General features: G+C 36.3%; 1 protein-coding gene across 1 annotated transcript in view; it reads left to right on the top strand.

Annotated features, from left to right (window-relative positions):
• The window catches only part of LOC120304171 (myelin basic protein), a 133,513-nt gene that overhangs the window by 39,760 nt on the left and 67,177 nt on the right, over positions 1–26,576 (top strand). The window contains exon 3 of the mRNA XM_039334409.1: positions 12,986–13,079. Within this exon, the coding sequence (XP_039190343.1) occupies positions 12,986–13,079 (94 nt within the window). The remainder of the gene's footprint in view (positions 1–12,985; positions 13,080–26,576) is intronic.

The raw sequence follows: 26,576 nt of genomic DNA, 5'->3' as shown, positions 1-26,576 counted from the left end.
TCTATCTGAATCACAATCTAACCAAGAGCAAATCCAATCTACTTAATCATAAATTAGTAGTGGGAATCTATGGATTTTACTGATGCGTCACACAAGATTCACACAGATGGCCAAGGGCTTCTAAAAAGCCTGCCTACTTAAATCCAGTTTAAAACCAGACTAAAGGAGGAGATGAGGAACAAGGACTTGTGACTACCCCAAAAACTATCTCTAGCAATTTTGAATTATTATTATTATTATTTTTTTTTGGATCAGTCTTCTTCAACTCCACTATTGTCAGTTCCATTGTTGCTGAATTCACCAAGTCAGTTCAGTATCAATTGGGTTACTCTTAAATCCCAGGATTAAATTTTAGAGGGAGAATTCATGCCAGGATTCCTTTCTCCAAGCTTTCTTTTTACTCATTCAGACCACATGAATCAACCACACACACACACACATATACACACACACACTCGCACCAATCTTGAAATTGATAAGTTTGAAGCTGGTAGTCTTGTGATCCCCCCTATTTGTTGTATTCATCTCAGGAACAAAAGAATTCAGTGAAAAACTATGCTAAGTTATATGTATCAATATAAAGTGGGTCTCATGCTGAGAATTATTTAAGCTGTGGAAGGGTGATTTATGCCAATTACAATTGAATTACCTTTAAAAAAGTATCAAGCAAAATACAATAGGAATTTTTACAGGCACATGAAGGTAGTCAAGTTACTTTTCAAGTTAAGCTCAAGTGTTGGGGGGTGACTTACATAGATGCATCCATGCTTTTTTTGGGCATAATGTAGAAATGGTTTGCAATTGCCTTCTGGAGGAGATTATCAGACTTTCTAAGGCTTATCTACATCCTTATCCAATACTAACTAGATTTGTCTCTGCTATAAAAAAAACACATGTTCTGCCTCCCATCTGGACTGATTACCAGTAGCCATGGTGTGGTTTTAATTTTAGAACTTTAAACTGTATAGTAATATAAATATTTTGAATGAGGTGAATATCCCTTCCAAGTTTCATTACTGAAGTATGAGTTGAATTCCTATCAAAATGTCATCAATCCAGGCTGTTGTTGTTAAAAGTGTCTTCACAAAATCTTTACAAAGTCTTCTTCAAAGTCTTCTTCAATCACTTCTTTGTTTCTAAAAGAGTAAAGAAATATTTTTGAAGTACTTGTACTCTTGATAATTAGTCAGTGATTAATAATTGTAGTGAAAAATGTAATGACAGGAAGTAGCAGCTTCTTTGTGGTTTCAGGTGACAAAGCTGGCAGGGAAGAAAATGGGGGGTTGAGTAAGTGTTGTTTTCTGTATTCAGCAGGCTTCAATATGCCCTCCGTGCTCTTTTTTCCCCCTCATATTATCATTATACCTAACACAAAAAATTAGAATAAACTCGTCAAAAAGAAATAAATTTCAACTAACTTAAGCTGACTATTGTTCATACAAATAGAAAGGCAGAGTGTAAAATTGACCATAACATTAAAAAAAATAACAATTTGGGTTTTTTTAGATTATTCTTAACATTGACTTGTGAGCTCCAAGTTATTTAAGTTGGCCTTCTGACCCAAGGATACCAACTCACTATAATAGAATGTTCCAGCTTTTGATATTTTACCAGGAGTTATGTGAAAAAGAGTTACTGCAAAACAATAGTATTTGTGTGATATAGCTTGTTAGGCTTCAGGACATCTCAGCAATAAATTACAGCTCTTGTGTAATCCTTTATTCAGGTTTTCTCTGGGCTGTAATAGAAGTTTCTTAGAAAAAAAATCACATGGATTAGAATCTTTACTTGATAATGTATTATAAATAAATCAAGGGAATATAACAAGCATAGTCTGCCTAGGCCTCAGCAAAGCCTTCAACACAGTCTCTCATAACGTACTTCTTAATAAAAGGGTGAAATTGATCTAAATTAGATTACTGTTGGATGGATTCATAGTTAGCTAAATTACCACACCCAAGGAGTACACATCAATGGTTCCACTTCAACTAAATTTTAAGAGTTTTGCCTGACAATGTAAAATGTGAATGGGAAACAAACTAAGTTTGTGCAAACAGTCCCCTTCCCCCAAATAAAACTTATATTTTCTTTGAGGTTAGGCAAGAAATGGAGATATCATTTCCTTTTAATAATGATGTTTTCATCTGTATATCAAATGAAAAGTTTATAAAATAAAGCCATTTATGAAAATAAACAAAGAAAACATTTAAAATTATGCTTTTAATGGAAAGGATGAACTTGACTATTTTTGTCTAAAGCCAGAATTCTGGTTTCATTTTGTTTCATAAAACAGCTAATCTCATTCAATAAAGTCAGGGGAGGGGGAAAAAAAAAGAACTGGTGTTTCTTTGCCTTAAATCAGCTTCTCTCAAATTGTTCTTAAAATACTGCAACTTGAAAAACATTGGCAAATAGTAAATTATTTTTGATGCCCCCTTCACAATCCATCTCTTCTGTTCTATCCTGCGTTTTGGTACTTGTAAACCCTTTTCCACATTCTTTTGTTCTGTCACCATCCTCCCTTCCCCTCCATGGTAATTCTCTCTACAGACCAAGGGTTTGTTAGATGTTACAGCAGTGCATAAAAGCCTCCTGCCCTCTAGCAGAATTATATCTCCTTCATAGAAGGTTCTGGAACCAATCAGTTGTTTTGCGTACAGTGTACCATTGCATCAGAAGAAAGACATTCTCTGGCAAACTCCATGTACTGTTTCATGACCCTCTTAGGGGGTTACCATTTACACTTAGAGAAATTATGTACTACATATTAATGCTGATGTGAGAAGAACAAGATACCGTGGATCCAACAGCACGTTTTCCGTGTACTTGAGAGAAGCTAATTTAATTATAGGGGATCTTAAAGATTACCTGTTTTACACAGAAATCCTATTTTAGGTGTATGGACAGAGGTATAATCTGAGGCAGTGGTGGGATTCAGCCGGTTTGCACCACTTCGGCAGAACCAGTAGCTAATTTTTTGTTGCCCAGGCCCAGAATGGACTTCTGGAAATGGCATCCACACAAAGAACCGGTTGTTCACATATTTGAATCCCACCATTGATCCGAGGGTATATGAATTGGTTGCATTAAAAAAAATGGAAGGTAAGAGAGGTTGACTGAATAGACTGAATTTCCTGCAAAATAAGGAACTAGCATGGTTGTTTTAAGAATAAAGTGAGTAAGGGAACTTTTGTCTCATGGAGAAATGCAGTCAAGTAAACAGACTGAATAATACGTGCTGATCTGTTTTTTTTCCACAGGGTAAAATGACTTGACCTCATTCAGCCTTGATTCAAAGCTTATAACTTCTACAGAACTGAAAATTGTTTAAAGCAAATTTTTTTAAAGTCAAGGCACATCTCATGAAGTAACAATGAAACATCCATTACACTGAACTTAAGTGGTTAAGAAGCACACTGCAAAGCTTGACCTCAGTTAGAGTCCACTGTTAGTCTAATTATCTGAGAGGGCATGTGAAGAGAAAAAAGAAAAGAAAAGAAAAGCGGAAGGAAGGAAGGAAGGAAGGAAGGAAGGAAGGAAGGAAGGAAGGAAGGAAGGAAGGAAGGACCTGCTAATGTCTTCATGGTTTAGTTTATAATCAAAGTAAAAATTCTTGAATTTTGTACATGCACGTCTTAATTTAATTGTAATTAAACTTGTTTTAAATATATATTCCTACAGCTATATTAGCTAGAATTTTCTTAGACAGCACATACGATCAGAGTCACATTCTGATTCAGATAATAAGTTTATTTATTTCTTAGATGTATACCCCATTTTTCATTCAGAAGCTTAAGGCAACATGCAGTGGGGATCCATTCTACTATTTCCACACATACAACAACAATCCTGTGAGATGGGTTCAAGGCAGACATATAATATATTCTAAAAAAAGAAAAGAAATGTAGAAAATTCACATTCTAAACCAAGAAAAAGCTAATTGTGCCATCTAAAATGCTTAGTTAATGCAACTCAGTACATATCCAAAGTCTTTTCATTAGCATTTTTCTATTGCTCTGGTTGTCTTTTGCAGCTCTAAGGACAATCTAATTGACCTCCTACATTTTCATCATCAAAAATAGTCTTGTAATCTGAAGTGCTTTGGTGCTATCTTCTTATTGTGTACTATTTGGATTAGACAAGTACATGAAATGGGAAATGAAAAACCAGGCTGAATTTTGGTGGAACTAAACTCCCTAGTTTGGTAGCATCTTTTCAGTCAAATAAAGGAATGCTGATATACTTTATCTGTCTATCCCCACCTCCTCTGCACTGATTTAATCCTGTTCTTCCACTGATCTTCCCAGCACTTTCTTTTCCTATTCTAAAGGCATTGGCAATTAAGTGGAGGTACAGAACAGAAGGCACCGATATAGGTAAACCTATTACCATTCGACCATTCATTTAACAACCACTGCATTCTAAGTTAGGATAGTGCTATAAAAAGTTATTTATGGCCTGTCTTTGTACAGACAACCATTGTGGCATCCAGGCAGTCATATGATCAGAATCGGGCACATGGTAACTAACAGGTATTTTCAGTGGTTGCAGCATCTTCAGATCACATGATCACCAATTGTGACCTTCTTAGGGGGCTTTTGACAAGCAAAGTCAATGGTGGAAGCCAGATTCACTTAAGGACTTCATGGTTTGTTTAACATCTGTGGCTTAAAAAATTCATAAATAAGCCACAATTTACTTAACGACTGCATCGCTTATCAGTGGAAGTTCTGGTCTCAATTGTGGCAATATGAGTGACTAAAGATGCCACATTCAAAGCCAAGGACAATATTTGATATTTTCACTCAGACATTTTAGCATTTACTCAAATCCTGAGAAACTGATGTTTAAAATGTGTTTTGGAATATTTTAATATTTCTAAATTTTCTGGATGAAGCAGGAATGACAGGATTTAGGGAAGTTTCTGATCTGCATTTACTGAATTTCTAGGATAGCCAAGTTGCCTAACTACCTACCTTCCTTGTTTGACCAAGGGACAAATCAGATGGGAAGATGTCAAGTACATGGGGCGAAATCAGTGGAAAAGGGCTCCTAGTAAAAATATCTTTCTTGACAACCACACGCCCTCAGGGTATGGGGTGGGGGAAGTAAGGAAACAGGGAAACCTAATCGGACTGTGGCCATTACTATGCCCAAAGTAGAGGGAAGGATTCTTAAAACTGCTTTCCTATCCCACTGGTTCATGCCCCAAAATCAAGCAGTTGAAGGCTTCAGTGTATGGAATCCTTACGAACATGAAAACTGAAGAAGTAATCAGACCATGACAAGAACTCCCAGTATGAGTTCACAGCAAAAATGAACACTCATACAGGAGTAACCCGCACTGAATGAAGTGAAAGGACCTTTTGAATAGATCTGCTCAAGATTGCTCAAGATGTCTTCTCATATAGTGATGGAGAAAAATAAGTAGTTTGACTTAATATTTGAGATTTTTGCCCAAAGGGAAGCAAATAGGATTTTCCTTCATTTTCAGAAAATAAATGCAGAACAAGCTGTAAAAATAGCCTTCCATGTTATACTACTCACACATTTCCATTAGGTACAGCAAGCCATCATTTTAATAAACAAACAGGTAAATTAAATACCATTTAAAACCCATTTTGTGCATGCTTATTATTTCCCATAACATTTTTCAGTCAGTTCTCTATTTGTTAGGATCTAAGGGAGACTTTGTAAAATGGATGGATTAGACTTAATGGAGACTCACTTTGTTTAATTCTTTAAAAAAAAAAAAAAGATAGTCCACTAATTATTTTGAAGGAGGGTTAATCTCTAAATTCCAGTGGTGTAATCTTGGAAAATTCCATGTTTCAGGAAAAAAAAGACTGGGAGATACAAGTCCAGGGTATCCCCCAAGATGATTTCTCTGATTGCTTTTTGAGCAACCACATGATCCATCTGAAGTGTTAAAAAACACACTTTTTAAATAGTGTAGATATACCTTGCCTTTTCCTTTTCCAAAATGATTTCTAGCAGACCAGGAATGTTTATTTGGAGATGAGTCAGGTGTCACCTGGGAGTGGAAGGCACTCCTTGGTATGGTATTCAAGTGAATCATTTCCTTGTGATTTCAGTGTCCTCATGGGAACTCATAACTGATCTCCCATTGGAGGAGGCATGTGATGGCTTTCTACTTTGCTGCATAGCTGAGGTTCACCAACCTTTTGCAAATCTATTGTTCTCATTGCACCACTACACATAGCAAATATCCTATTTTAGTAGTTGTGACTCTTACTACTTTTAAATTGTCTGATTATTAAGCAGTATTACACATGCATATAAATACACACAACACATTCTACTCAGTGTGCCTGGCTGAGGAATTCTGGGAGCTGAAGTCCATAAGTCATAAAAGGGCCAAGTCTGAAGACCCCTGTGTTTGACATTCTAATGTCTATGGGTTATACATCATAAATGTGGAATGATCGCTGCTTTCTTTTCTGACCTGATCTGATCTCCTAAAAACTAAAGTGAGGAATCTGATGACAAATTATTTAGGATAAAGAGATTCTAAGAAAGACACTTGAGGAAGGTTTCAAAGAGAAAAAGAAAATGTCTATGTCTCTTTTTGCAAAACACATTTTTTTCTTCTTACATAAGCTGTTAATACAGCGGCTCTAATGTTTCTTTAAACTTTGCAAAATGTTCTTCCATTATGATATGGCAATGGCTGTTACTGAAAGGAAGACAAAAAATAATGATAATAACGAAATGTTCAATGTCTGTGTAGGTAAGAAAAGCAGAAATCCCATTAGCTTGTTCACTGTTTAACCAGGCAGAAAAGGAAATCATTTTTTTTAAATCATCTTTTTAGATAATAGGTAATGTTCTGTAAAGTGACTATGTCTGTTGATAACAGCTTAGAATATCATGAATGACTAGAAAGGGAAAGATTAAAACTCATAAGACATCATGGGGCAGCAGAGAAAAAAGACAGTCCAAGCAGGTTCATAGCCCAAAGGCTTGTGAAATTGTTTCAGAAGTAAATTTAATACTATAGAATCATTACCATTAGGTGACACATATATTTATTTAACAGCTTAACTGCCAAACTAGTCTATAAATAACCAACCTTTCTAGCATCTGCAAGGTTTTTATCAGGAGGGAAGTCAACGAGGTAGGACAGGGTTCTTCAAACTTGGCTGCTTTAAGACTTGTGAAGTTCAATTTCCAGAATTCCTCAGCTAGCCATGCTGAGGAATTAGTTGCTTCAATCTAATTAAGGGCTTATTGGCTGTGATGATAGAAAGAAACCTCATGCAATACATTCGGTTAATTAACTAATTTGTACCCTTTTTTTTCATGACATCTCTGGTGTTTAATGTGAGAGATTTCTTCCACAGCAGTTTAAGTGGCTTCTGATGTTTGGAAAATGGGACAAACCCATTAAAAAACCCTTAGAAACTCTGGTTCTCCAAATTCAGAGAAACCACCTATGACACATACAATTTTATAATACTAATTTTTCCTCACTACTGTCTATATCAGAGCTATACCAGTGCCAGATAATCTTATAAAGAGAGCACCAGGGGAGCTACTATTGTGTTGTAGCTAACTCTGACAGGGACAGAAGGCTTCCATTCTGGGGACACTGTTGTTTTGTAATTCCACTCACTTTGACATTTGAGAAATTGAGAAGGGGGAGGAGGAAGAGGAAAACAGCTTTGCTTGTATCTTCATCTGTTGGCCTGTTTCCCTTGCAAGGTTCCCATTTTTCTTCATGTGTACAGCCTGATTCAATTTCTTTTCTAGGCATTTTTTTTAAAAAAATGAAATAGCCATATTAGTCTTTATTTCTGATAAATAGGCCTTCATTTATTTTAAGTTTAGATTTGCTTGCTAGAGTCATTTTTCATTTTATACTATTTATTCTTCTGGCTGTTTTAAACCTTACTGCTTATTTATATGTTTTAATTGTTTCTTCTTTTTTTTTTGTATTTTTAAAGCTGCCCAGAGTCTAATGGAGTAAGCAGCCATAGCAAATTTAATAAACTGAACTGAATTGAATTAGGCAGCATACAGTGCCACTGAATGAGTAAATAATATTATCATACAAAATTTATTTTCTGTGCTTACATGATGAATTAAGGATGTCTTAAGATTAATATGCTGTCTCCAGGACTTTTTTTGACTAAAAGAAAATTCAAAAAACATATATAATGGGAAAGGTTGCTTAACCCTTTTCCTTTAAAATTCTTTTCTCCTTGCACTTTAAAGATCAGGTATCAGTTACAAGAATTTCAAGATTGTTTGTTGATTAAACCTAATATCATATAACAAAAACAGACGCCCTGCAGAACAATTTATACCAGTCATGTAAGAGTCAACGGGATTCATTTAAGCAGGTAATGCTCAAATTATATCATTTGTTTTACTCCCACATTCCAGCCATAGTGTCACAGATGATTGTCATACAAGAACTCAGATACTCCTAAATAGTAGAGATAAATTATTCTTCTGAAAAAAGACTGCATAAAACAATTGAATGAAAATTCATCAGTTTCATCTTTGCCATTTAAAAAGTATTACCACTCACCTTGGCAGCGAATCATATAGAACAGAGGTTCCCAACCTTTTGGGCACCAGGGACCGGTTACGTGGAGAGAGGTATTTCTGCGGACCGGAGGGGTCATGGTTTTGTGTGCTGCATACATCTTGCAGATAGGGCTTTGCTTATTTGTGTGGCCTGGTTGCTGGCATGCCACGGCCCAGTACCAGTCCACGGACCGGGGGTTGGGGACCCTGATATAGAAGGATTGCCTTTTATTTTCATGCTGAAAAACTGCAAATTCTGAATAAGCAAAAGGAGCACTTGAACATGTGAGAACCACTAAGGGATAAGGCTTTCCATAGCAAAGTTATTCTTCCTTGCAGTATTATTATTAAATATATATTCCACTCTTCCCCATACATACAGAGGTAGGAGTTTCCTTGAATTATTTCTGAGGCAGTTTTGATTCAACAAACACCAGTGTCAATTATGTTAATTATGACTTAAATTATGAAATTTAAGTCAGGCCAGCAACCTTTCTTTCCAGACAATATCACCCAATTTGTGATTTTGCTTTCAAAACAGATTAATGAGATACTCTTATTTTATTTATTTTTTTCTTTTAAAAATGTTTCTATTCAAAAGAAAGACAATTTTTAAGATGTTAGGATGTAAGTACTTAGGATGGATCCTATGGTGCACGTGTGGAAGCAGTTGATGAGAGAATGATTGTCCTTTCTCCTACATCTACCCTCATCCCCACCCAGATCACGTTTTGAAGCGCATAGAGGATCGTGGAATTTTTGGTGCCCTCTAGGCTTGGTTGTTTGCTTGCAGACATTTCATCACCCAACTAATAAACATCATCAGTGTGAGTAAATGTTTATATATAATAGCTTGATCCGCAAGTTTAGGCAAGGGTGCGCTTTCCTTCTTGGTGGCTCATACTTGATTAAAGTATTGTATTCTCCCTGTTTGCCTGTAGTTGATCCCTTCTTATTGGCATGTTGGTGCTGGTTTCTAGTCTTGTTTTCTTCCTAGTTTTTTTTTAATTGTCTCATTTGAATGGTATGTAAATGTAGAGCTATAGAGAACTGGAGGAGAGAAAAAGAAGAAAGTTCCACTCAAAAGCTTTGGTTTCTGCTCTTCTTTCAAAGGGTAAATTGAAATATAATGACAGTACTGATGGTAATATAGTTGTAGGGAGAACTTATTTTGCATTTGAGGCTAACTGCATTTGTGAAATCTTAAGCTAAACTTTGCTGGTGTGGGAATTAGTTCAGGAGTTTGCTCATTTGTACATTCTCTTGCATTGCCTTTTTTGCTTTGAGTATGTAACTTTTCTATCTTCTGGCCTGCATAGTTTTATTCCATATTTGTTTAGATAGACATTAGCTCTTTGATTGACTCTTATAAAAAGTTATGTCTGTATTTTGGCTTTCTTATTTAATATATAGTGGTATGCTGAACTGACTTTTGCACATGGCCAACACATGATCAAATTTGGAAATATTCCTAAACTAACTGTTGGAGTATCTTCAATTTATGGGAATCAATTTCCAATTTAATTTGGATTAGAATAAAAACCATGTTAATTAAATTTTAGTGGAGATCTCATTGTGATGATATTTAAGACTCTCATTAAAATGAACCATAAGCTTGTCAGGAGCCTCTCCAGCCCACTGAGTGAGTATGAAGTGAATATTATTTTCTTGCTCTTTTCATTAATTACAAGCAGTGGCATGTAGTACATCTTAGGGCATTAATAAAGAAAATTAAACATCTGGATTAAAGTTCTGTTCAATTCATTCTCCATAGCTGAAAACATTCAAAGTGTCTGCCCAACTCCAGTCCATCTAATATGCCTATAATGAGCATCCCAATTTATTGCAAATCAGGGACTGAATTGAAATGCAGAATGAAGCACATCAAAATTGCCTGTCAGCGGCACAATCTTACATATAATGTATTCAATTAAATAGCTCCACTTTGTCTTTAGAAAGCCAGAAGATTATTAATATAAACAGTCCATTTGTATCTTTTTTTGTTTTCCACACATCATACAATCAGAAAATATCACTAATGAAGGAGTTTTAAAGTTTTAACTTTAATAGCTATATGTTGCATTTCCAAAACTTGGAAATTAAATGGTTGCTTTTCTTTTCATCAGCCTTGATGAAACATAGCATCCTTTCCATAGCTGACATAATTTGTTAATGGTTCTAACGGTGCAAACGTTGGTGAATCACCAGTCTCAAATCACATGCACACATACACCCTGTTATCGCTCCTTGAATTTTAACTACTGGTTAGCATTTGGACACTTGAAAGTGTTTAGAATGTTGTATATTTTTGGGTAATTTGGTGTGGTCTTAGTATGGAATTGGGGCTATTTTGACTTTTTATCTGTTAAGTGATACAATGCAGGTAAAGATATATCAGTATTAAATAAGCAACAGAATTTGGTTCAACTCCATTCTACTTTTCAATGGTTATTCAGTGATGAATGGCAGTCGGCATGGAATTTATCTCAGGATGTCTGTGGCTTGCACAGATACAGTGCACAAAGCATCCAAGACCAAGAGGTTATCCACAGCTAAGCAATAATGTGTAATTATTTTTTAATGTGATATGTGAACCAATACCTTATGACTTCTTGGGATTTGTTTGCCTTATGCCATCACCTTTTCCCATCTCTCAGAAAATAATGAACTCACAAATATCACCTAGTTCAGTCCATCTCTTTTAAAATTGCAAAGAAAACATCTGATTATTTAAAACACTTTTAAGAGAAATAACCCATCAACAGTCCTTACATACATTGCATTGGGTCAAATCTGAATCACTCTTACTAGTTATTTTGCCACTAACATGGTTCTAAATTTTTTAATCTAGGAGTTGATTTAAAAAAAAATCTTTAAAACATTATAACTTGTCAAATAATGTTCTTTGAGTGCATGCTTTTTATTGGCACTGTTTAAGAAATGACACTCTTTGCTTTTTAAAAAAAGTTGGAAAAGTAAAGTACAATGAAGACAAAATGAGGTGAGACAGTTTTAACTATACAGAGCAGTGGTTCTCAAGCTGTGGGTCGGAACCCCATTTGGTGTCAAACAACCATTTCAGGGGGTCGCCAAACAACGCAGTCTCTCTCTTGAATAGAATCTAATTCTATTGGCTTTCAAAAGCCAATAGGAATTGTCCAGGCTGTCTCTGCCCTGCTGAGCCCACCAAAAGTCCCATTCTGCAAACAGTGCTGCATCAGTTGAGTAGTCCTCAACTTACAACCGGTTGAGTAGTCCTCAACTTACGACCGGTTGGGGGTCGCGGCATTAAAAAGGTTGAGAACCACTGATACAGAGGAAGATTTGGTCTTAAAATCTGCTTCATCAAGTTCTCTGAGAGCTACTGAACATGCCTGTTAGAGTGTATTCATATTGGCTTATCAGTGATAGAATGTAATATTGCAAAGCAGATTGAATTAGAGTATCACTTCTAAAAGACCTACATGCTAACTGCTGAGTCATGCTGCCCCTTAGTGGGGGCCAGTTCCAGTTCACAATGGGATAAAGAAATATTCAAGAACTTGTGAATAGTTATGCCTTTGTTCAACACCTTAAAAGCAAAAAAAAAAGCAAAAAAAGCCTCTTCCCTACATATATTTGTAATAATTTGATAGTATCAATCTTATAGCTGTGTCCCAGCTCACATGGAAGTCTACACTGAAGTTCATGCAAACCTTCTTCAGCTGAATCATGAAAATCAGGGAGAGGAAAGACTAAGATGGGCATTTGCATCCCATTCTCTGTCCAAATTGAAGCTGAATGCCTAAGGAAGATTATGCTTATTACTCCCCTTGGAGAGAAGTAATGCAAAAATTTTCATCTCAAACTTACTTGGGATCAAAGATTAAACTTGAACCTTGATATCCTTCTTAGTGGATAATAAATATTGCCTAAGACAAGAGCAAAAGCGTCAATATTCTTTTATTTAGGGTTATCACCTTCATCTGATTGCAATCAACCCCCCCACCCCAATCTAACCAGAGCACAAACATTCTTGAACCGTCTTTCAGACCAGACTCACTTTTTAACCATAAAGGCTGTGAGGTAATTTAGCTTGAAAGCTGGAGCAGCTTGACTAACAAGGGTGGAGATTCCAATATCATTATGCAAACCCACAACCTGAACAGCAGTTAGATAGCTATGTTTAAACATGGGTTTAATACATATCACGGGAGGGAGAGAGAGTCCCATTTATGCAGCTCTAGTATCCAGTTAGCTGAATAAGCATTAATTCTGTTATAATTTAATGTATTTTCCTGGCTCTTCCAGTTTTTGAAATGTGGTCCAAACATATCAGAAAAGGCCAAACAGAGCCATCACCTGAAAAAGTTTGCACAATCCTGATTTGCTAAGTAGCCAGTTTTTCTTATGAATATCTTTTTAACATCACTACAATATATCTTTTCAGAATACTAATGAAAATGCTCAGGAAGCTGAACATAAGGATAGCTCCAAAGCAATCCCGTTAACCCAGGAGCCTTCAGAAGACAATGAAGTTTTTGGTAAGTCTCCTAATTATTTTTCACACCCAAAAAATCATTTGGTATAATAAACCTGAGATCCTGTTGCAAGTTAAATAAAATCTCTTGGTGGAGATTTACAAAACATGGCAAGTTCACATCTTCCAGAGTTCCCCAAACTTTCCGGGTTGGCAGCCCAGAGTGGTGGAGCGAAAGGCGGATGATTTTGGGGGAGGCACAAGTGCATGTGTATGTGCGTGTCCTCACGTGAGCACCCATGGTGACATGCAAGTGGGACTGCAAACACCTGTGACAATGCTTGCGCAGGTGGGACTGTAAGCACCTGCAAGGCTCGCATGAGTGGGGCCACGAGTGCCTACAATGAGACTCGTGCAAGTGGAACCACAAGCGCTTGCAATGATGTTCATTCGGTCACTCACGCAGCCTGGTGGCAATTAGACCATGGCTCAGTAGTGTGCCATGGCCCACAGGTTGGGGATCTCCGAATTAGGATATCACTTTTACAAGACCTACATACTAACATATAAATGTGGAGGAGTATGCCATCACTGTGTCTGCATATATTCAACAGTGCATTGAGGATGTCTGTGTCCTTAAAAATATTGTTGTGAGGGCTAATGAAAAAAACATGGATGACATATGAGGTTCACAAAATGTTGAAAGCACGGAATGTGGCTTTTAAATCCAGCAATATGCTGGCACTTGGGACAGCCAGAACCAATTTGAAAAGTGCCATAAAAAGAGCAACGCCAAGCCCATTGTCAGAAAGTTCAGAACTTTTTTCATGACCTGACAAATACCAGGCATATGTGGTAAGGCCTCCAGGTCATTACAAACTATAAGGTGTCTCAATGGTATTGTAAGGGTGACACAGACTTTTTAAATGAGCTGAACACATTTTGGGGAAGATTTGAGGCATCAAATAGCACCCCTGCAAGGAAAGCTGTGCCCCATCTTGATGAGCAAGTTCTTAGCTTTGATGTCACCTCTGTCTGGAGAACATTGTGGAAAGTTAATATTTGGAAAGCAGAAGGCCCAGATAATATCCTGGGCATGTTCTTAGGTTATGTGCAGACAAGTTGGCTTGTGTTCTTACAGATATTTTCAATCTTTCATTGCACAGGCAATGGGTCCCATCGTGTTTTAAGACTGCCATTATTTTGGCAGTGCCAAAAAAATCTACAATTACAGGTCTTAATGATTACCATCCGGTTGCACTTACATCTATTATTATGAAAAGTTTTTAGAGGCTGATAAAAGATATTATTGTATCCAACCTCCCTCCAACATTTGACTCCCTTCTGTACAAATCGCTCTACAGAGGGTGCTATTTCTTCTGTTCTCCACTTGAACTTGACTCACTTAGAGGAAAGAAATACTCATCTGTGAATGCTGTTTGTTGACTTCAATTTGCCGTTAAATACAATCATTCCTCAGCATCCAGTAGACACTGGGCCTTTTAGGTTTTAATACTCCTTTGTGCAATTGAATTCTTGATTTTTCTTATTAATAGGCCCCAGTATGTGCAAATTGGAATTAATATTTCTAACACCATTTTCTTGAGCACAGGTTCTCTTCAGGGCTGTGTCCTAAGTCTGCTGTTGTTCATCCTGTTGACCCATGACTGTTATGAAAGATTTGCCACCAACCATATTGTGAAGTATGCAGATGTTACAACAGTTGTGGGCCTTATTCAGGATGACAATGAGGGTGCTTACTGCAAGGAGGTAGAGGGCTTGGTGAACTGGTTTGATAAAAGCAGCCTCATCTTAAACGTAAGGAAAACTAAAGAGATCATTGTCAATTTCAGAAAAGGCAGGCACAGCCACACACCTCTATGTATTAATGATTCACTTGTAGAGGTGGTTAGCAGCATCAAATTTCTGAGTATGCAGCTAATGAGTAGGCTAGCTTGGTCACTCAACAGTGAGACTCTTGTGAAGTGGGCATAGCAGCACCTGCATTTTCTGCGTCACTGTCCTTACCATTTTCTATACAGGGACAATCAAGAACATCCTGTCATATGGCATTATTGTCTGGTTTGGAAGCATAACTGCTTCATACTGGAAGGCAATACAGAGAGTGGTGAGGATGGCAGAAAAGATTATTGGTAGTTCACTTCCTTCTATGCAGGACATAGCATATAAGCAATGCTTGAGCAGGGTCCGGCAGGATTGTCTGGGATGCTACACATCCTCTTCATGACCTTCTTTTCCTTGTTACCTTTTGGGAAGAGCTTTGTGGTATCCAAAGCAGAACATCTAGATTCAGTCACAGTTCTATTCCATATAGTATCAACCTTGTGAACTCTCAAGTTTAGGTATATATGTATGTATATAATATGTGTATACAACTATTATGTATGTATATGGGTAGATATATATTTTGTTTTGAGAGCAGGCAACCAAATTTTATTTTTAATGTGTGCCAGTGTGTTCACAGTAAAAAATGACAATAAAGGTTATCTTATCTTTAAAAAAAACTCAGCTCAAACTAGGAATGGGTAATCTTTTGAAGCCCACACAGTGGCAAGGTTATTTTACAATGTAGGGTTGCATCATGGCTATGGATAGGATGTTCTCTGCTTGCTTCTGATTTGTCATGGATTTTTTTTTCTTTATTTTGTTTTAAACCAAGTTAAGCCGATGATCAACTGTTCCACAATTTTCCATATTTTCAAAATGGAATGAAACCAAAATACAGTAATTTATTCTGACTTGTTGTGAAATATTATGAGGGTCTTCTGTAAAATAACAACTCTTCTGAACCACCTAGCCTGTTTGGGATGTTCTTGTTCTTTCTGTCAATGAGTTCTCCGTTCAGCTGTAAGAAAACAAAAAATAAATATTTGGTATTTCTACTTTAACAAAACTAATGGTAATTCTGAGATACAAGGAGTAGTTAGGAAATTGTAATTCATTATTTATTTCATTTGATGTAGCACTGCTCAAATACAGGATAACTCCGTACAGCTCACAATACAATGAACAGAATTAAAAACTAAGACATGAATAAAACCAAACAAAGCAAGAACCACTAGAAAAGAGGAAATAGTATAAGATGTCAAATCTGGCAGGGCACACAGAATGTATACCCCCAATATCCAGCAAGCTGCTCCAACCACCATGGCCCAAGGCCTAAAAGAACACAAGATATTGACTTATAAATCCAACCAAGCCAAACTGCTAGATACAATAAGGAGTTTATTGACAAAGTTGAAAATAAAGTATATATAGAAGAAATAAAGGGAGACAACAGACAGAACTTAGTTAAATTAATTATGTGGCACTTCCTTGAATAAGACCTTGGACTTCATCACAGATTCACTATAGAGAAAATGGCTCAAGGCAGATCTTCTGGGCCTCCTGCTTAGATGTTCCTATGGAATCTCATTCCTACTCCCATTCGCTCTCTTCTTACTTCTTAATCTCATCACATCTCTTCAATGTTACAGAGTGTGGAAAATAATTAACAGTCAGCCTCTTTTGAAGAGAAGAATTGCTGCTTTCTCCAATCAATGAAAATGTTGTATCTCTAATGTTCTGGATCCAGTCAGTAAATCAGAAATTAGTAGTTAAACCCTAACAACTCTTGAGGGAATTATGAAGGTCATCCCTGCTTTGTATAAATGGAATTAAACAGGAAAGACTATTCTGAGAAAAAAAAATCTGCTCAATTTTGTTTAATCAGGCCTTCCAGCATGGGGTCAATTTATTAGATGCTTTAGCATGTACTGTTATTCCAAAACAACCAAAACAATAAAAACAAGCAGGAATCAGGAGAAATTATTGGTGAAAAATTGGGGCACATATTTCGTATCATGAGATTGGTACTTCTTGATATGGAGCCTATCAGCAATTAGTCCCATAAACGTCAATCATTAGATATATTCCTTAGAGGTTTTGGAAGTTCTAGTACCACAAGTGCACCAGATTAGGAAAGGTGCCTGGGATTTAAAAAAGAAAAAGAAAAAAGGAGAAGATATAGCGCGGATGAGACAATTCTGGCAAGTGAATGGCGATTATTTAGTTCCAGTCTGGGATACGTTTATTTAAAAAAAAGTTTTGTTCAAGCTTTTCATTTAGGTTTCTGACCAAAGTCCAATCCAAGTATTTTACTTGATTGTTTGGAATATATATTTGGAAATAAAATACATTTCTAATTGGCTAAATAAAATAAAGAAAGCTAAAATATTCCACCATTTGAGGTACAGTTATTATTTGAAAATTAGAGAAACCATTAGATGCTATCCATGTAAATAAAGAAGGTTTGGGGTTTTTTTAGGAAGCGACTGAGCTGTGTTAATGAAGAGTAAGTCAGGAACTAGTCAGAAGGGGGAGATCTATGTTTACATTTTCTCAAGATCACTTGTGTGTGTCCAGTCGCTTGCTTGTTTAAAATACCGTAACTCCCACATGAAAATTGATGGAATTTACTCTGAGGGGAATATGTATCACTCCACACTAAAGTCATGTTTTAGTAGATACCTATCTTGCTGACTAGGCAAATCAAAACATTTATAAAGTTTTAGCAGTTTAACATTTATTTGCATGATAACATTTAACATTTGCAGAAACAAAATGTGATAACCTATCTGTGTTATCAGCTTTTCTCTACATCAGTGTTTCCCAAACTTGACAATTTTAAGGCATGTGGACTTCAACTCCCAGAATTCCACAGCCAGCATTGCTGGCTGTGGAATTCTGGGAGTTGAAGTCCACATGCCTTAAAATTGTCAAGTTTGGGAAACACTGCTCTACATGAAAGGTTTTCTACTAAAGGAATTTCATCTTGCCTGGGATATTTTTGTTATGAAAGACTGATAACCCTGAGGGCAAATGTAATAGTAGGAGAGCTGGGTTAGCCCATGGCAGCAAAAAATCAGAAAGCTGGTAACACTTTTTTCAGCTTCCAAATTTTTTAAAAGAATTAAGCTCTTGATTTTTTTTATAGCCCAGAGAACAGAGAATCCCTGCCACATAAGAACTGGGATATTAGGCAAGCTATGTTTGGAGGTAACTGCTTTTATTATATAATAATTGTTTTCTCAGTTCCTACTTTGGGTATGTTTTTATTCTGCCTATCTTTTAGGAGCTTTTGTTGTTGTTAATTGCGAAGTCGTGTCCGACCCATCGCGACCCCATGGACAATGTTCCTCCAGGTCTTCCTGTCCTCTACCATCTTCTGGAGTCCATTTAAGTTCACACCTACTGCTTCAGTGACTCCATACAGCCATCTCATTCTCTGTCATCCCCTTCTTCTATTGCCCTCAATCTTTCCCAGCATTAGGCCCTTCTCCAGTGAGTCCTTCCTTCTCATTAGGTGGCCAAAGTATTTGAGTTTCAAATCTTTTAGGAGCTACAAGGTTCAAAATTATCCCCTTTCCCAATTTATTCTTGCAGAAATTCTGAGAGACTTTGCTGAGCTAGTGATTAGCCCATTTAATCCATTATACTATAACACTAAGTTTCTTAAAGTTATTGAGTGTGTTTGAAGGGAAAAAAAACTCATGGCTGTTAATTGGAAAGAAAAAAAAGAAAGATTTTTGCTATTATTTTGCTGTTTGCCTTATCTTCCCCTGTTGAAGTTATGTAGTCAGCAGGAACATGAGCAGGCTTGATGCTACACATTGAATCCTTGACAAAGGGAGAGATGTCTAAATACTGGATAATAATTTTTGATACAGGGAGCTGAGTTGATATGAATTGATCTCTGGTGACCCCAAATTTATTATCTTGAAATAGTATATCATCTTTTCTTAGGAGTTGAAAATATTTATTAAAATCATACATTCTGTGAATTAAAGTTGAAATGGTGATTCAAATGTCCTTGTGAGTGCTTGATTTTAGCTCGATGAGAGTCTTCTTAATATAATCAAGATGTTATTAAAAATTCAAAGACAGATAAGGCTATTTTTTTCATTTTGCTTTTGTTTCAAATAATTAAGTAACATTTCTAAAGTCATGCAAATACTGAGCATTTTATAAAAAGGATTATTTTTAATCGTTGGAAAGACTTTAAATATAGTGGCATCCTTCTTCCTCTAGCCTATTCTATTTTCCCCAAACAGTATATACAGTACATAGTCATATCTTAGGAAATGTTGAATGAATGAAGCCTCACAGATTAAGGCAAAGATTCAATGCTTCACCTCCTGCTGTTGCAACATTTCTCATAGAAAAAGGACATTTTGCCAAGCTCTACCCAAAATGGACAATATATGGGAACAATGTGGCTGCAGAGTTTTGCTGATGCTTCTTTGTTGCTCTCTCAGTGTTCAGACAGATGAACAAATCACAATGCACACTCATTATGCAAATTATAGTGAAAAGCTCTGTATTTAAGCATAACTCTTCATTATAATTGTTTTGAATTAGAAGTTGGGATCAGTTGCTTCCAAGCAAACCAGAATCGAAAGCTAACTTCATTTACCTCTACCACATTTGATCTGCACTAATTTAGAATTCTTCTACCACAATATAGGTTTAATAATTAAGTTAGGTAAATGAAGTCTACCACCAGGGCCTCTGTTTTGATGAGGCAAGTACAGTATCACTTATTAAGTGAATGAATCAAGCATTGGATGACAAAATTTCACCTATTGATTTCTTGCTAAGAAATAAAGTTTGTGTGTGGGTGTATACGAAAGAGAAAGAAATAAGAGAAAAAAATAATTCCAATAGTATTTGGAATTAATTATAAAGAATCCCTTAATTCTTAAAAAAAAAAACCCTGACTTTAAAAATTGGATACGAGGGAACTAAAAGGAACTAAAGATTACAATTAAAGGAGAAGAACAGCCAAAGTCAATTTACTAATACAGAATGAAGCAAAAATGTTTAAGATTGTGTATAATGAAGCATATATTTGAACAATGGATGTAGAAGTTAATTTTAAGAGTATCTGCCTCTATGTTTAAAAGATGCTGTGGAACAGAAACAAATATTATCTTACATGATTGAGACTGATTTGAAAATGGATTTAAAAATGATAGGCTACAAGAATGGCATGGAAAAATATGTTATGCTGGACATACAAAAGAAAGTGGCTGAAGTCTTAATAATTTAAAGGTATATATCAATATCAAACCAGTTTGTTATCTATATTGGATTTACCCAAAAGGCATGTTAAGGCTTTGAAGAATTTTGTGAGCAGGGATTTGTTTGTCAGTAAGAGATCAGATAAAGGAATAAGATGTCATTTGTTGTATTTTAAGAGAAGGTGATAAGTTACTAAAATTGTTTGTACTTCTTTGTGATGAGGGAGAAGTCACTTTATATATTTTGAGCCAAACTCAGTTCATCCCCATCCAGACCTTTATAGCCTCCAGGCACTTGGAAGGATCACATCAACATCACTTGCCTGGCCAGGGGTAGAGATGTATAGCTGGATATCTTCAGCATACTGAGGATGCTGTACCACATGCCATCAAATGGCATAACCCAGATTCATGTAGATGTTAAGGAGAAAAGAGGAGAGACCTCACAATGAAGCATCCCACACTGCAGAAGCCTAGGACTTGATCTCTCCTCATCCTCCAACACCAATTGAATCCTGCCATGGAGAAAGGACAGGAACCATCCAAAATCATTTCCCATTACCAGCCCCTGAAGCTGGTCGAAAAGGATACTGATATTGAAAGCGATTGAGAGATCCAAAAGAGCCAGGACAGCTGCACCACCCCCATCCTCAACCCTCCAATGTTCATCAGCAAGCTCAATCAATGACATCTCAATGCTCTACTATAGTGCTATACATTAGACCTACCTAATTTACTGAGGTGTTCCTAGTTTTATATCCTGTGGGGGGTTTTTTTAGAAGACACTTTTTTCAAAAAGTAGAATTTTTGTAAATGTATATAGATTTAGAACAGTGGTCTTCAAACTTGGCCTGCTGGCTGAGGAATTCTGGGAGTTGAAGTCTGCAAGTCATAAAAGGGCCAAGTTTGAAGACCCCTGATTTAGAATTTAAAAAGTAAGCACTGCAACACCAATGGTGAAAAATTAATTGAAGTTATTTTATGTAGTATTAGTACATGCTGAGTTTTGAAGCATATCATGTGCATTATGCATTCAGTACATTCTCGGGCAATGATCCGCAAGATGAGACAAGGGAGCACAAATGAAAGGGAGTGAGAACAAGACAATTTACCTGGGTAGCCTAATTGGCAAGCTTGATGGACTTGCTGTGCAGTGGATGCTGGCAGTGAGGTTATTGCAGTTCATGGCAATCTACTTGCTGGGCAGCTTCTATTGTCAATTAGAAACATAATTGTTCCTTGAAAACAAGCCGCAGCATTAATGCCAAGTGGTGACAGACTGACACAAAGCTCATTCTGGTTGGAGAGCAGAGAGGGGCTGTTGCCAGATTGTGTCATGCTCACAGGACAATCCTTCTCTGTTTTTATTCATTTTACAAATTTTAATGGTACTATTGCACACATTGTCTAAATATATAATAATTGTTATGAAAAATACAGTAGAGTTGAATATATTTACTTGCGAGAAAGTCCCATTGAATTCATTGAAATAATTGTGTATAATGATTTAGCTTTGGCTGTGCAGTGCTTACTCATTTTACTCTTATTACTAGTACTAATAATATTTATTTTTTACAAAACATACAAATTGGAGAGAAAAAAGTTACAAAATTCACAGTGTGTGAGTGATGAAGAATTGATTAGTTTACCAATCAGCTAATCAAATTTAAATAAATATTCATTTGTAAACTAATGTTTTGTGTATGTATGGGTGTACAGATGCATGTGGGAATCCCTAATTTTTCTCATAGCTTGGTACTTAATATTTTCTTCCATAAAATGAAGCTATTTCTGTGAAGAAAATAGAATTTTGCTCAGAGGACCTCTCCCAAATATTAAAACTTAACATTCAAGGGAATTATATAGAACTTAAAATATATCATCTGAAAGAAAGAAATTTTGAATGAAGGAATGTTTTTTCCATATTTCCACCTGAAAAGCTTCTTTAGAAGGTTAGGAACCACTCCTGATTAGTGAAAGAATGGGAAATTGAATAATAGGAAACAGAATTTTATCTCATTAACATCTGTAAGTTGCAAAATCCAAACCCTTTTATTTTCCTGTTGCAGTGGTTAACACCTCATCTCAATCTTCCAAAAAGGCTTTCAGGTTACAAATGTAGGTCTATAATTTCTTCAGTGATTTATGGAAATATCTAAATATTTCACTCCCCATTTTGCAGTTCATCTGACTCTTATAAAGTCCAGTACTATTAGGCAATCCATGGAGTTCATTCCATCAATTTCTTTTTCAAAACCGGGAAGATTTTCTGATTTCGGATTTGTTATGCATAGTTTTCAGTGTAATGCTTCCTATTCCATTCCAGCTAACAATACGCACCTATATCTAGGCACAAAAACAAAACAAAAATCTTTCATTCCACCCAAAACAGATGGAGTTAAGCCCATTCCTGTGACTGATGTGAGCTCTAAAATAAAAGTGAAAACATTCTCATACAGCTTGGATCCTATCTGCTGTCACAGAGATCTTAAATAATTAATTACACAAACTTGAGATCCTTTACACTTGATACCTAATTATGAGGATTTCAGCTGAGAAAAAAGGCACTGCAGTAGATTGGGAGGGAAATGAATGACAGACCTTACACTCAGGCTCCAGAAAGCATCTGTTAATGAGAACAAAGGAAGTTGTCTAGCTTGTACTCTTCTCAAGTAGAAAACATCTTCACTGTGCTATACTTTGTGCAACTGTACGTTCAGGGCAAAACCCAGCATGATGAATATCCAAGACTTCGCTCAGCATGTCAAATAGCTCCCAATTGGAGCTGGGTTGTCTTAGCACATTTTGAAGAACATCACCATCTAAAAAAAGAAGCAACATCTGACCATTACATCCTGATATATGAACAAAACTCTGAATTCAGTGGTATTATTGGTGAGATTGAATCTAAATTGCCTCTTCACCATTGGTACAGTAAATGTGATTATTATCCATTCATTTTATTAACAGTGATGTTTAAAATTAAATTTAGGTAGTTCATTCATTGTGAATCTCTTGTGTATGTGTGTGTTTTCAAAAGTAAATCCTCATACAGCATCACAGATCCTATCTCCTCCTATAAACAGGAGAGACAAAGCAAGCTGTGGTTTAAAACATCTTCCTATCAACCAAGATGCTTTAAAAGCTTAACAATAATAATTGGAAATAGCAGAATTCCCAGAAGTTACAGTTAAGGATCCCCAGGGTCACAAGTAACTTAGAGAGGAGTTATTAATTATTTTTCAACATGATCAGCCTTACAGTACATAGATATTGGGAAGATAGTCAAAACTTGTTCCAGGTTTTACTGCTCTCTGCTTGTGCAAAACACAGCAGCGATAATAAGTGCCAGAAAATGTTAAGATGTCTTGTGAACTATTGGTCAGTGTTTCATTATTAAAAGTAAGTGGTACATTTATCACTTGTTCAATCATAGTTCAAGTGACATCAGTTCAATCAGTTCAAGTGACATGGGGGGGGAGGGATGTCACACAAATTATTTTAGGATGCACTAGAGCAGTGTTTCTCAACCTTGACAATTTTAAAGCATGTGGACTTCAACTCCCAGAATTCCACAGCCAGCATTGCTGGCTGTGGAATTCTGGGAGTTGAAGTCCACATGCCTTAAAATTGTCAAGGTTGAGAAACACTGCACTAGAGGTTTACATTGTGATGTCTATTTCCTATCCACATCTTGAACATGCATATAACCAAGCAGGAAATGGCAAAATGGCAACTTTATAGAAAAATAGTGATAAAACTATCTACCCCCCCCCCCAAAAAAAAAAGAATTTCAGCAGATTATTGACAATGCAAAACATGAAGACCATTCTGTTCAGTATAGCCTTTTATAGAATAACAGAGTTGGAAGAGACCTTGGAGGTCTTCTAGTCCAACCTCCTGCTCAAGCACATAATTTCAGACAAGTGGTTGTACAATCGCTTCTTAAAAACCTCCAGTGATGTGGCACCCACCACTTCTGATGGCAAGCTATTCCACTGATTAATTGTTCAACTGTCCAGAAATTTCTTCTTATTTCTAGGTTGTTCTCTCTGTTTAATTAGTTTCCATCCATTGCTTCTTCTTCTGCCTTCAGGTAGTTTGGGGAATAGGTTGACTCCCTCTTCTTTGTGGCAGCCCCTGAGATATTGGAAAACTGCGATCTTGCCACCCTTAGTCTTTCTTTTCACTTGACTAGATGTAATCAATTCCTGTAACTGTTCTGCATATCTTTTAGCCTCCAGTTCCCTAATCATCTTTGTTGCTCTTCTCTGTACTCTTTCTAGAGCAGTGTTTCTCAACCTTGACAATTTTAAGGCATGTGGACTTCAACTCCCAGAATTCCACAGCCAGCAATGCTGGCTGTGGAATTCTGGGAGTTGAAGTCCACATGCCTTAAAATTGTCAAGATTGATAAACACTATTCTAGAGTCTCAACATCTTTATTTTATATGGTGGTGACAAAAACTGGATGCAATATTCCAAGTGTGGTCTTCCTGAGGTATTATAAAGCAGTACTAAAATTTCATGTAATCTTGATTCTATCCCTCTGTTAATGTGGCCTAGGACTGCATTGGCTTTTTTGGCACACTGCTGAATTTCAGAGAAATGTTTTTAGAGAATGATAAAAAAAATACTTTGGCATAGTATTCTGAACCTAGATGAAGACTGTACCTTACTATAGTTCCCTTTTAAGCCAAGGGGGCATTTTTTCAGAAGATACTTCAAAAGCCACAAAACATTTCTCTGAATTTCTAGGTCAACCTTGGCAATTTGAAGATACGTAGACTTCAGCTCCCAGAATTTCCTGACTTGAAGTTGAGGGGAATTGAAGCCCACATGTCTTAAAATTGCCAAGGTTGAAAAACACTGCTCTTGATCAAATGAAAATACTGCCGTTGTAGTTAAAACAATGTAGGTAATCATTTGTATAGAAAGTGATGAAATCTTTGGATACAAGCATGGTTAGTTCATGGAGGGTTTTCTTAAATGGCTCAGCCAGTGACTGGTCAAGCAGAATTCTTATCATTTCAGTAGAACTACATCTAGGGAGAAGAATTATTTTGAAATAATATCTAGGCTTATTAACAAACCATTACATAGCATCTCCTTAAGGATTTTGTTTAGAAGGCAAATTGTAAAAATTGAAAAGAGGACGACCAGCAGTAAGGACTCAGTTACCATGGTGATACGTGGATATTTGGAAGACCTGAAACACTAAATTGAGGATAGATCATCATGGAAAAACATCTATCTACTGCATGTAGTTGCTAGCAGTAGAAAATGACTTGGTGGCATATAATCAGTCAATCAATATAGTAAAAATTAGTTCCAGATTGTTATTGGGTTCTTTATTTTTTATTTGTTGTTTTAATGAAATGATAGAAAAGAGAATTGAAAGGAACTAGTATTTACAGCTTCATACACTAGCACTTGTGTAGAAATACCCTGGTGGTGACAAGACGGCAAATCCCTGTGGATCCTTGATAATACTCTTCTTTATTTCAGAGACATTCAGATAAGTTTCTCACTCCAGTCCCTTCTTGATGCTGCTCTTGTCTTTTTTACAACTTCAATGAAATGCTTGATTTATCGGGTTTTCTTTCTGAATGCACAGCTCAACAGGGTATATATAAAGACCCATTATACTGTAGTAAGAAAGATCAGATATTGCTCTCTTCCCAAACTGGCTTAGTTTGGGGATACAGTCAAATGATTTTCTTTTGGCATCTTTTTCTTGGATCAGGGCAGAATTTTCCAACCATTTTCTAGGGATAACTTGTTTCAAATATAAGTGTATTGTTATATTTTATACTTGGGAAAATTTGTTTGCTTACTGAGTTTGTGGGCCATCCTATTCCAGACAATTCTGGGAGGCTTTACAAATCTAAAGCAATTACAAATATGTAATAATTCCAGCCATAAAACAATTACTAGATGCTGCTTCCAAATCAATTACCAATGAGAGCAACTTAAGAAATGTATTTGTCATTATCAGTCGTAACTGCCTGTCAAATGGCCTATAAAGATTTCTTGAACTTTTCAAGCTCTTAAAGGAGGCTTTCCAGTTTCCAGATATCTCCATACATCTTGGTTGTGTTTGATACAATTAGCTCAGAACAATTTAGTTACTTATTTCAAAATAATACACTTCTCCTTTAGGCGGTTCAGTGGGCTTTTTTTTTTTTTTTTTAGTATTGTGGCTTTCCAGGTTATAATTATTAAGTTGTCGGAATTAAAATGAATGAGAAATAATTACATTACTTTTACTAAATTAAATATTAAAATTCCACTTAAATAAAATATTTTTCCACGTTGAGAATGCAGTTTTTGACAGTGAACTCTAACCCTAATTAATCTTCTTGGCTTGGAAAAAAATGTATATTTTTAAAGAGCTTCTTCTGTCCAAAAGAAAAAGGGGAAGTTGGCATGCAGATCACAACCGAGGTGGCGCAGCAGTTAGAGTACAGCAGGTCAGC

This window comes from Crotalus tigris, unplaced genomic scaffold (genome assembly GCF_016545835.1).
Source record: "Crotalus tigris isolate CLP2741 ecotype Arizona unplaced genomic scaffold, ASM1654583v1 scf7180000017630.2799268, whole genome shotgun sequence".
Classification (NCBI taxonomy): Eukaryota; Metazoa; Chordata; class Lepidosauria; order Squamata; family Viperidae; genus Crotalus; species Crotalus tigris.
The sequence above is the reverse complement of the archived record's forward strand: the minus strand, read 5'-3'. Positions and strand labels throughout refer to the sequence as shown.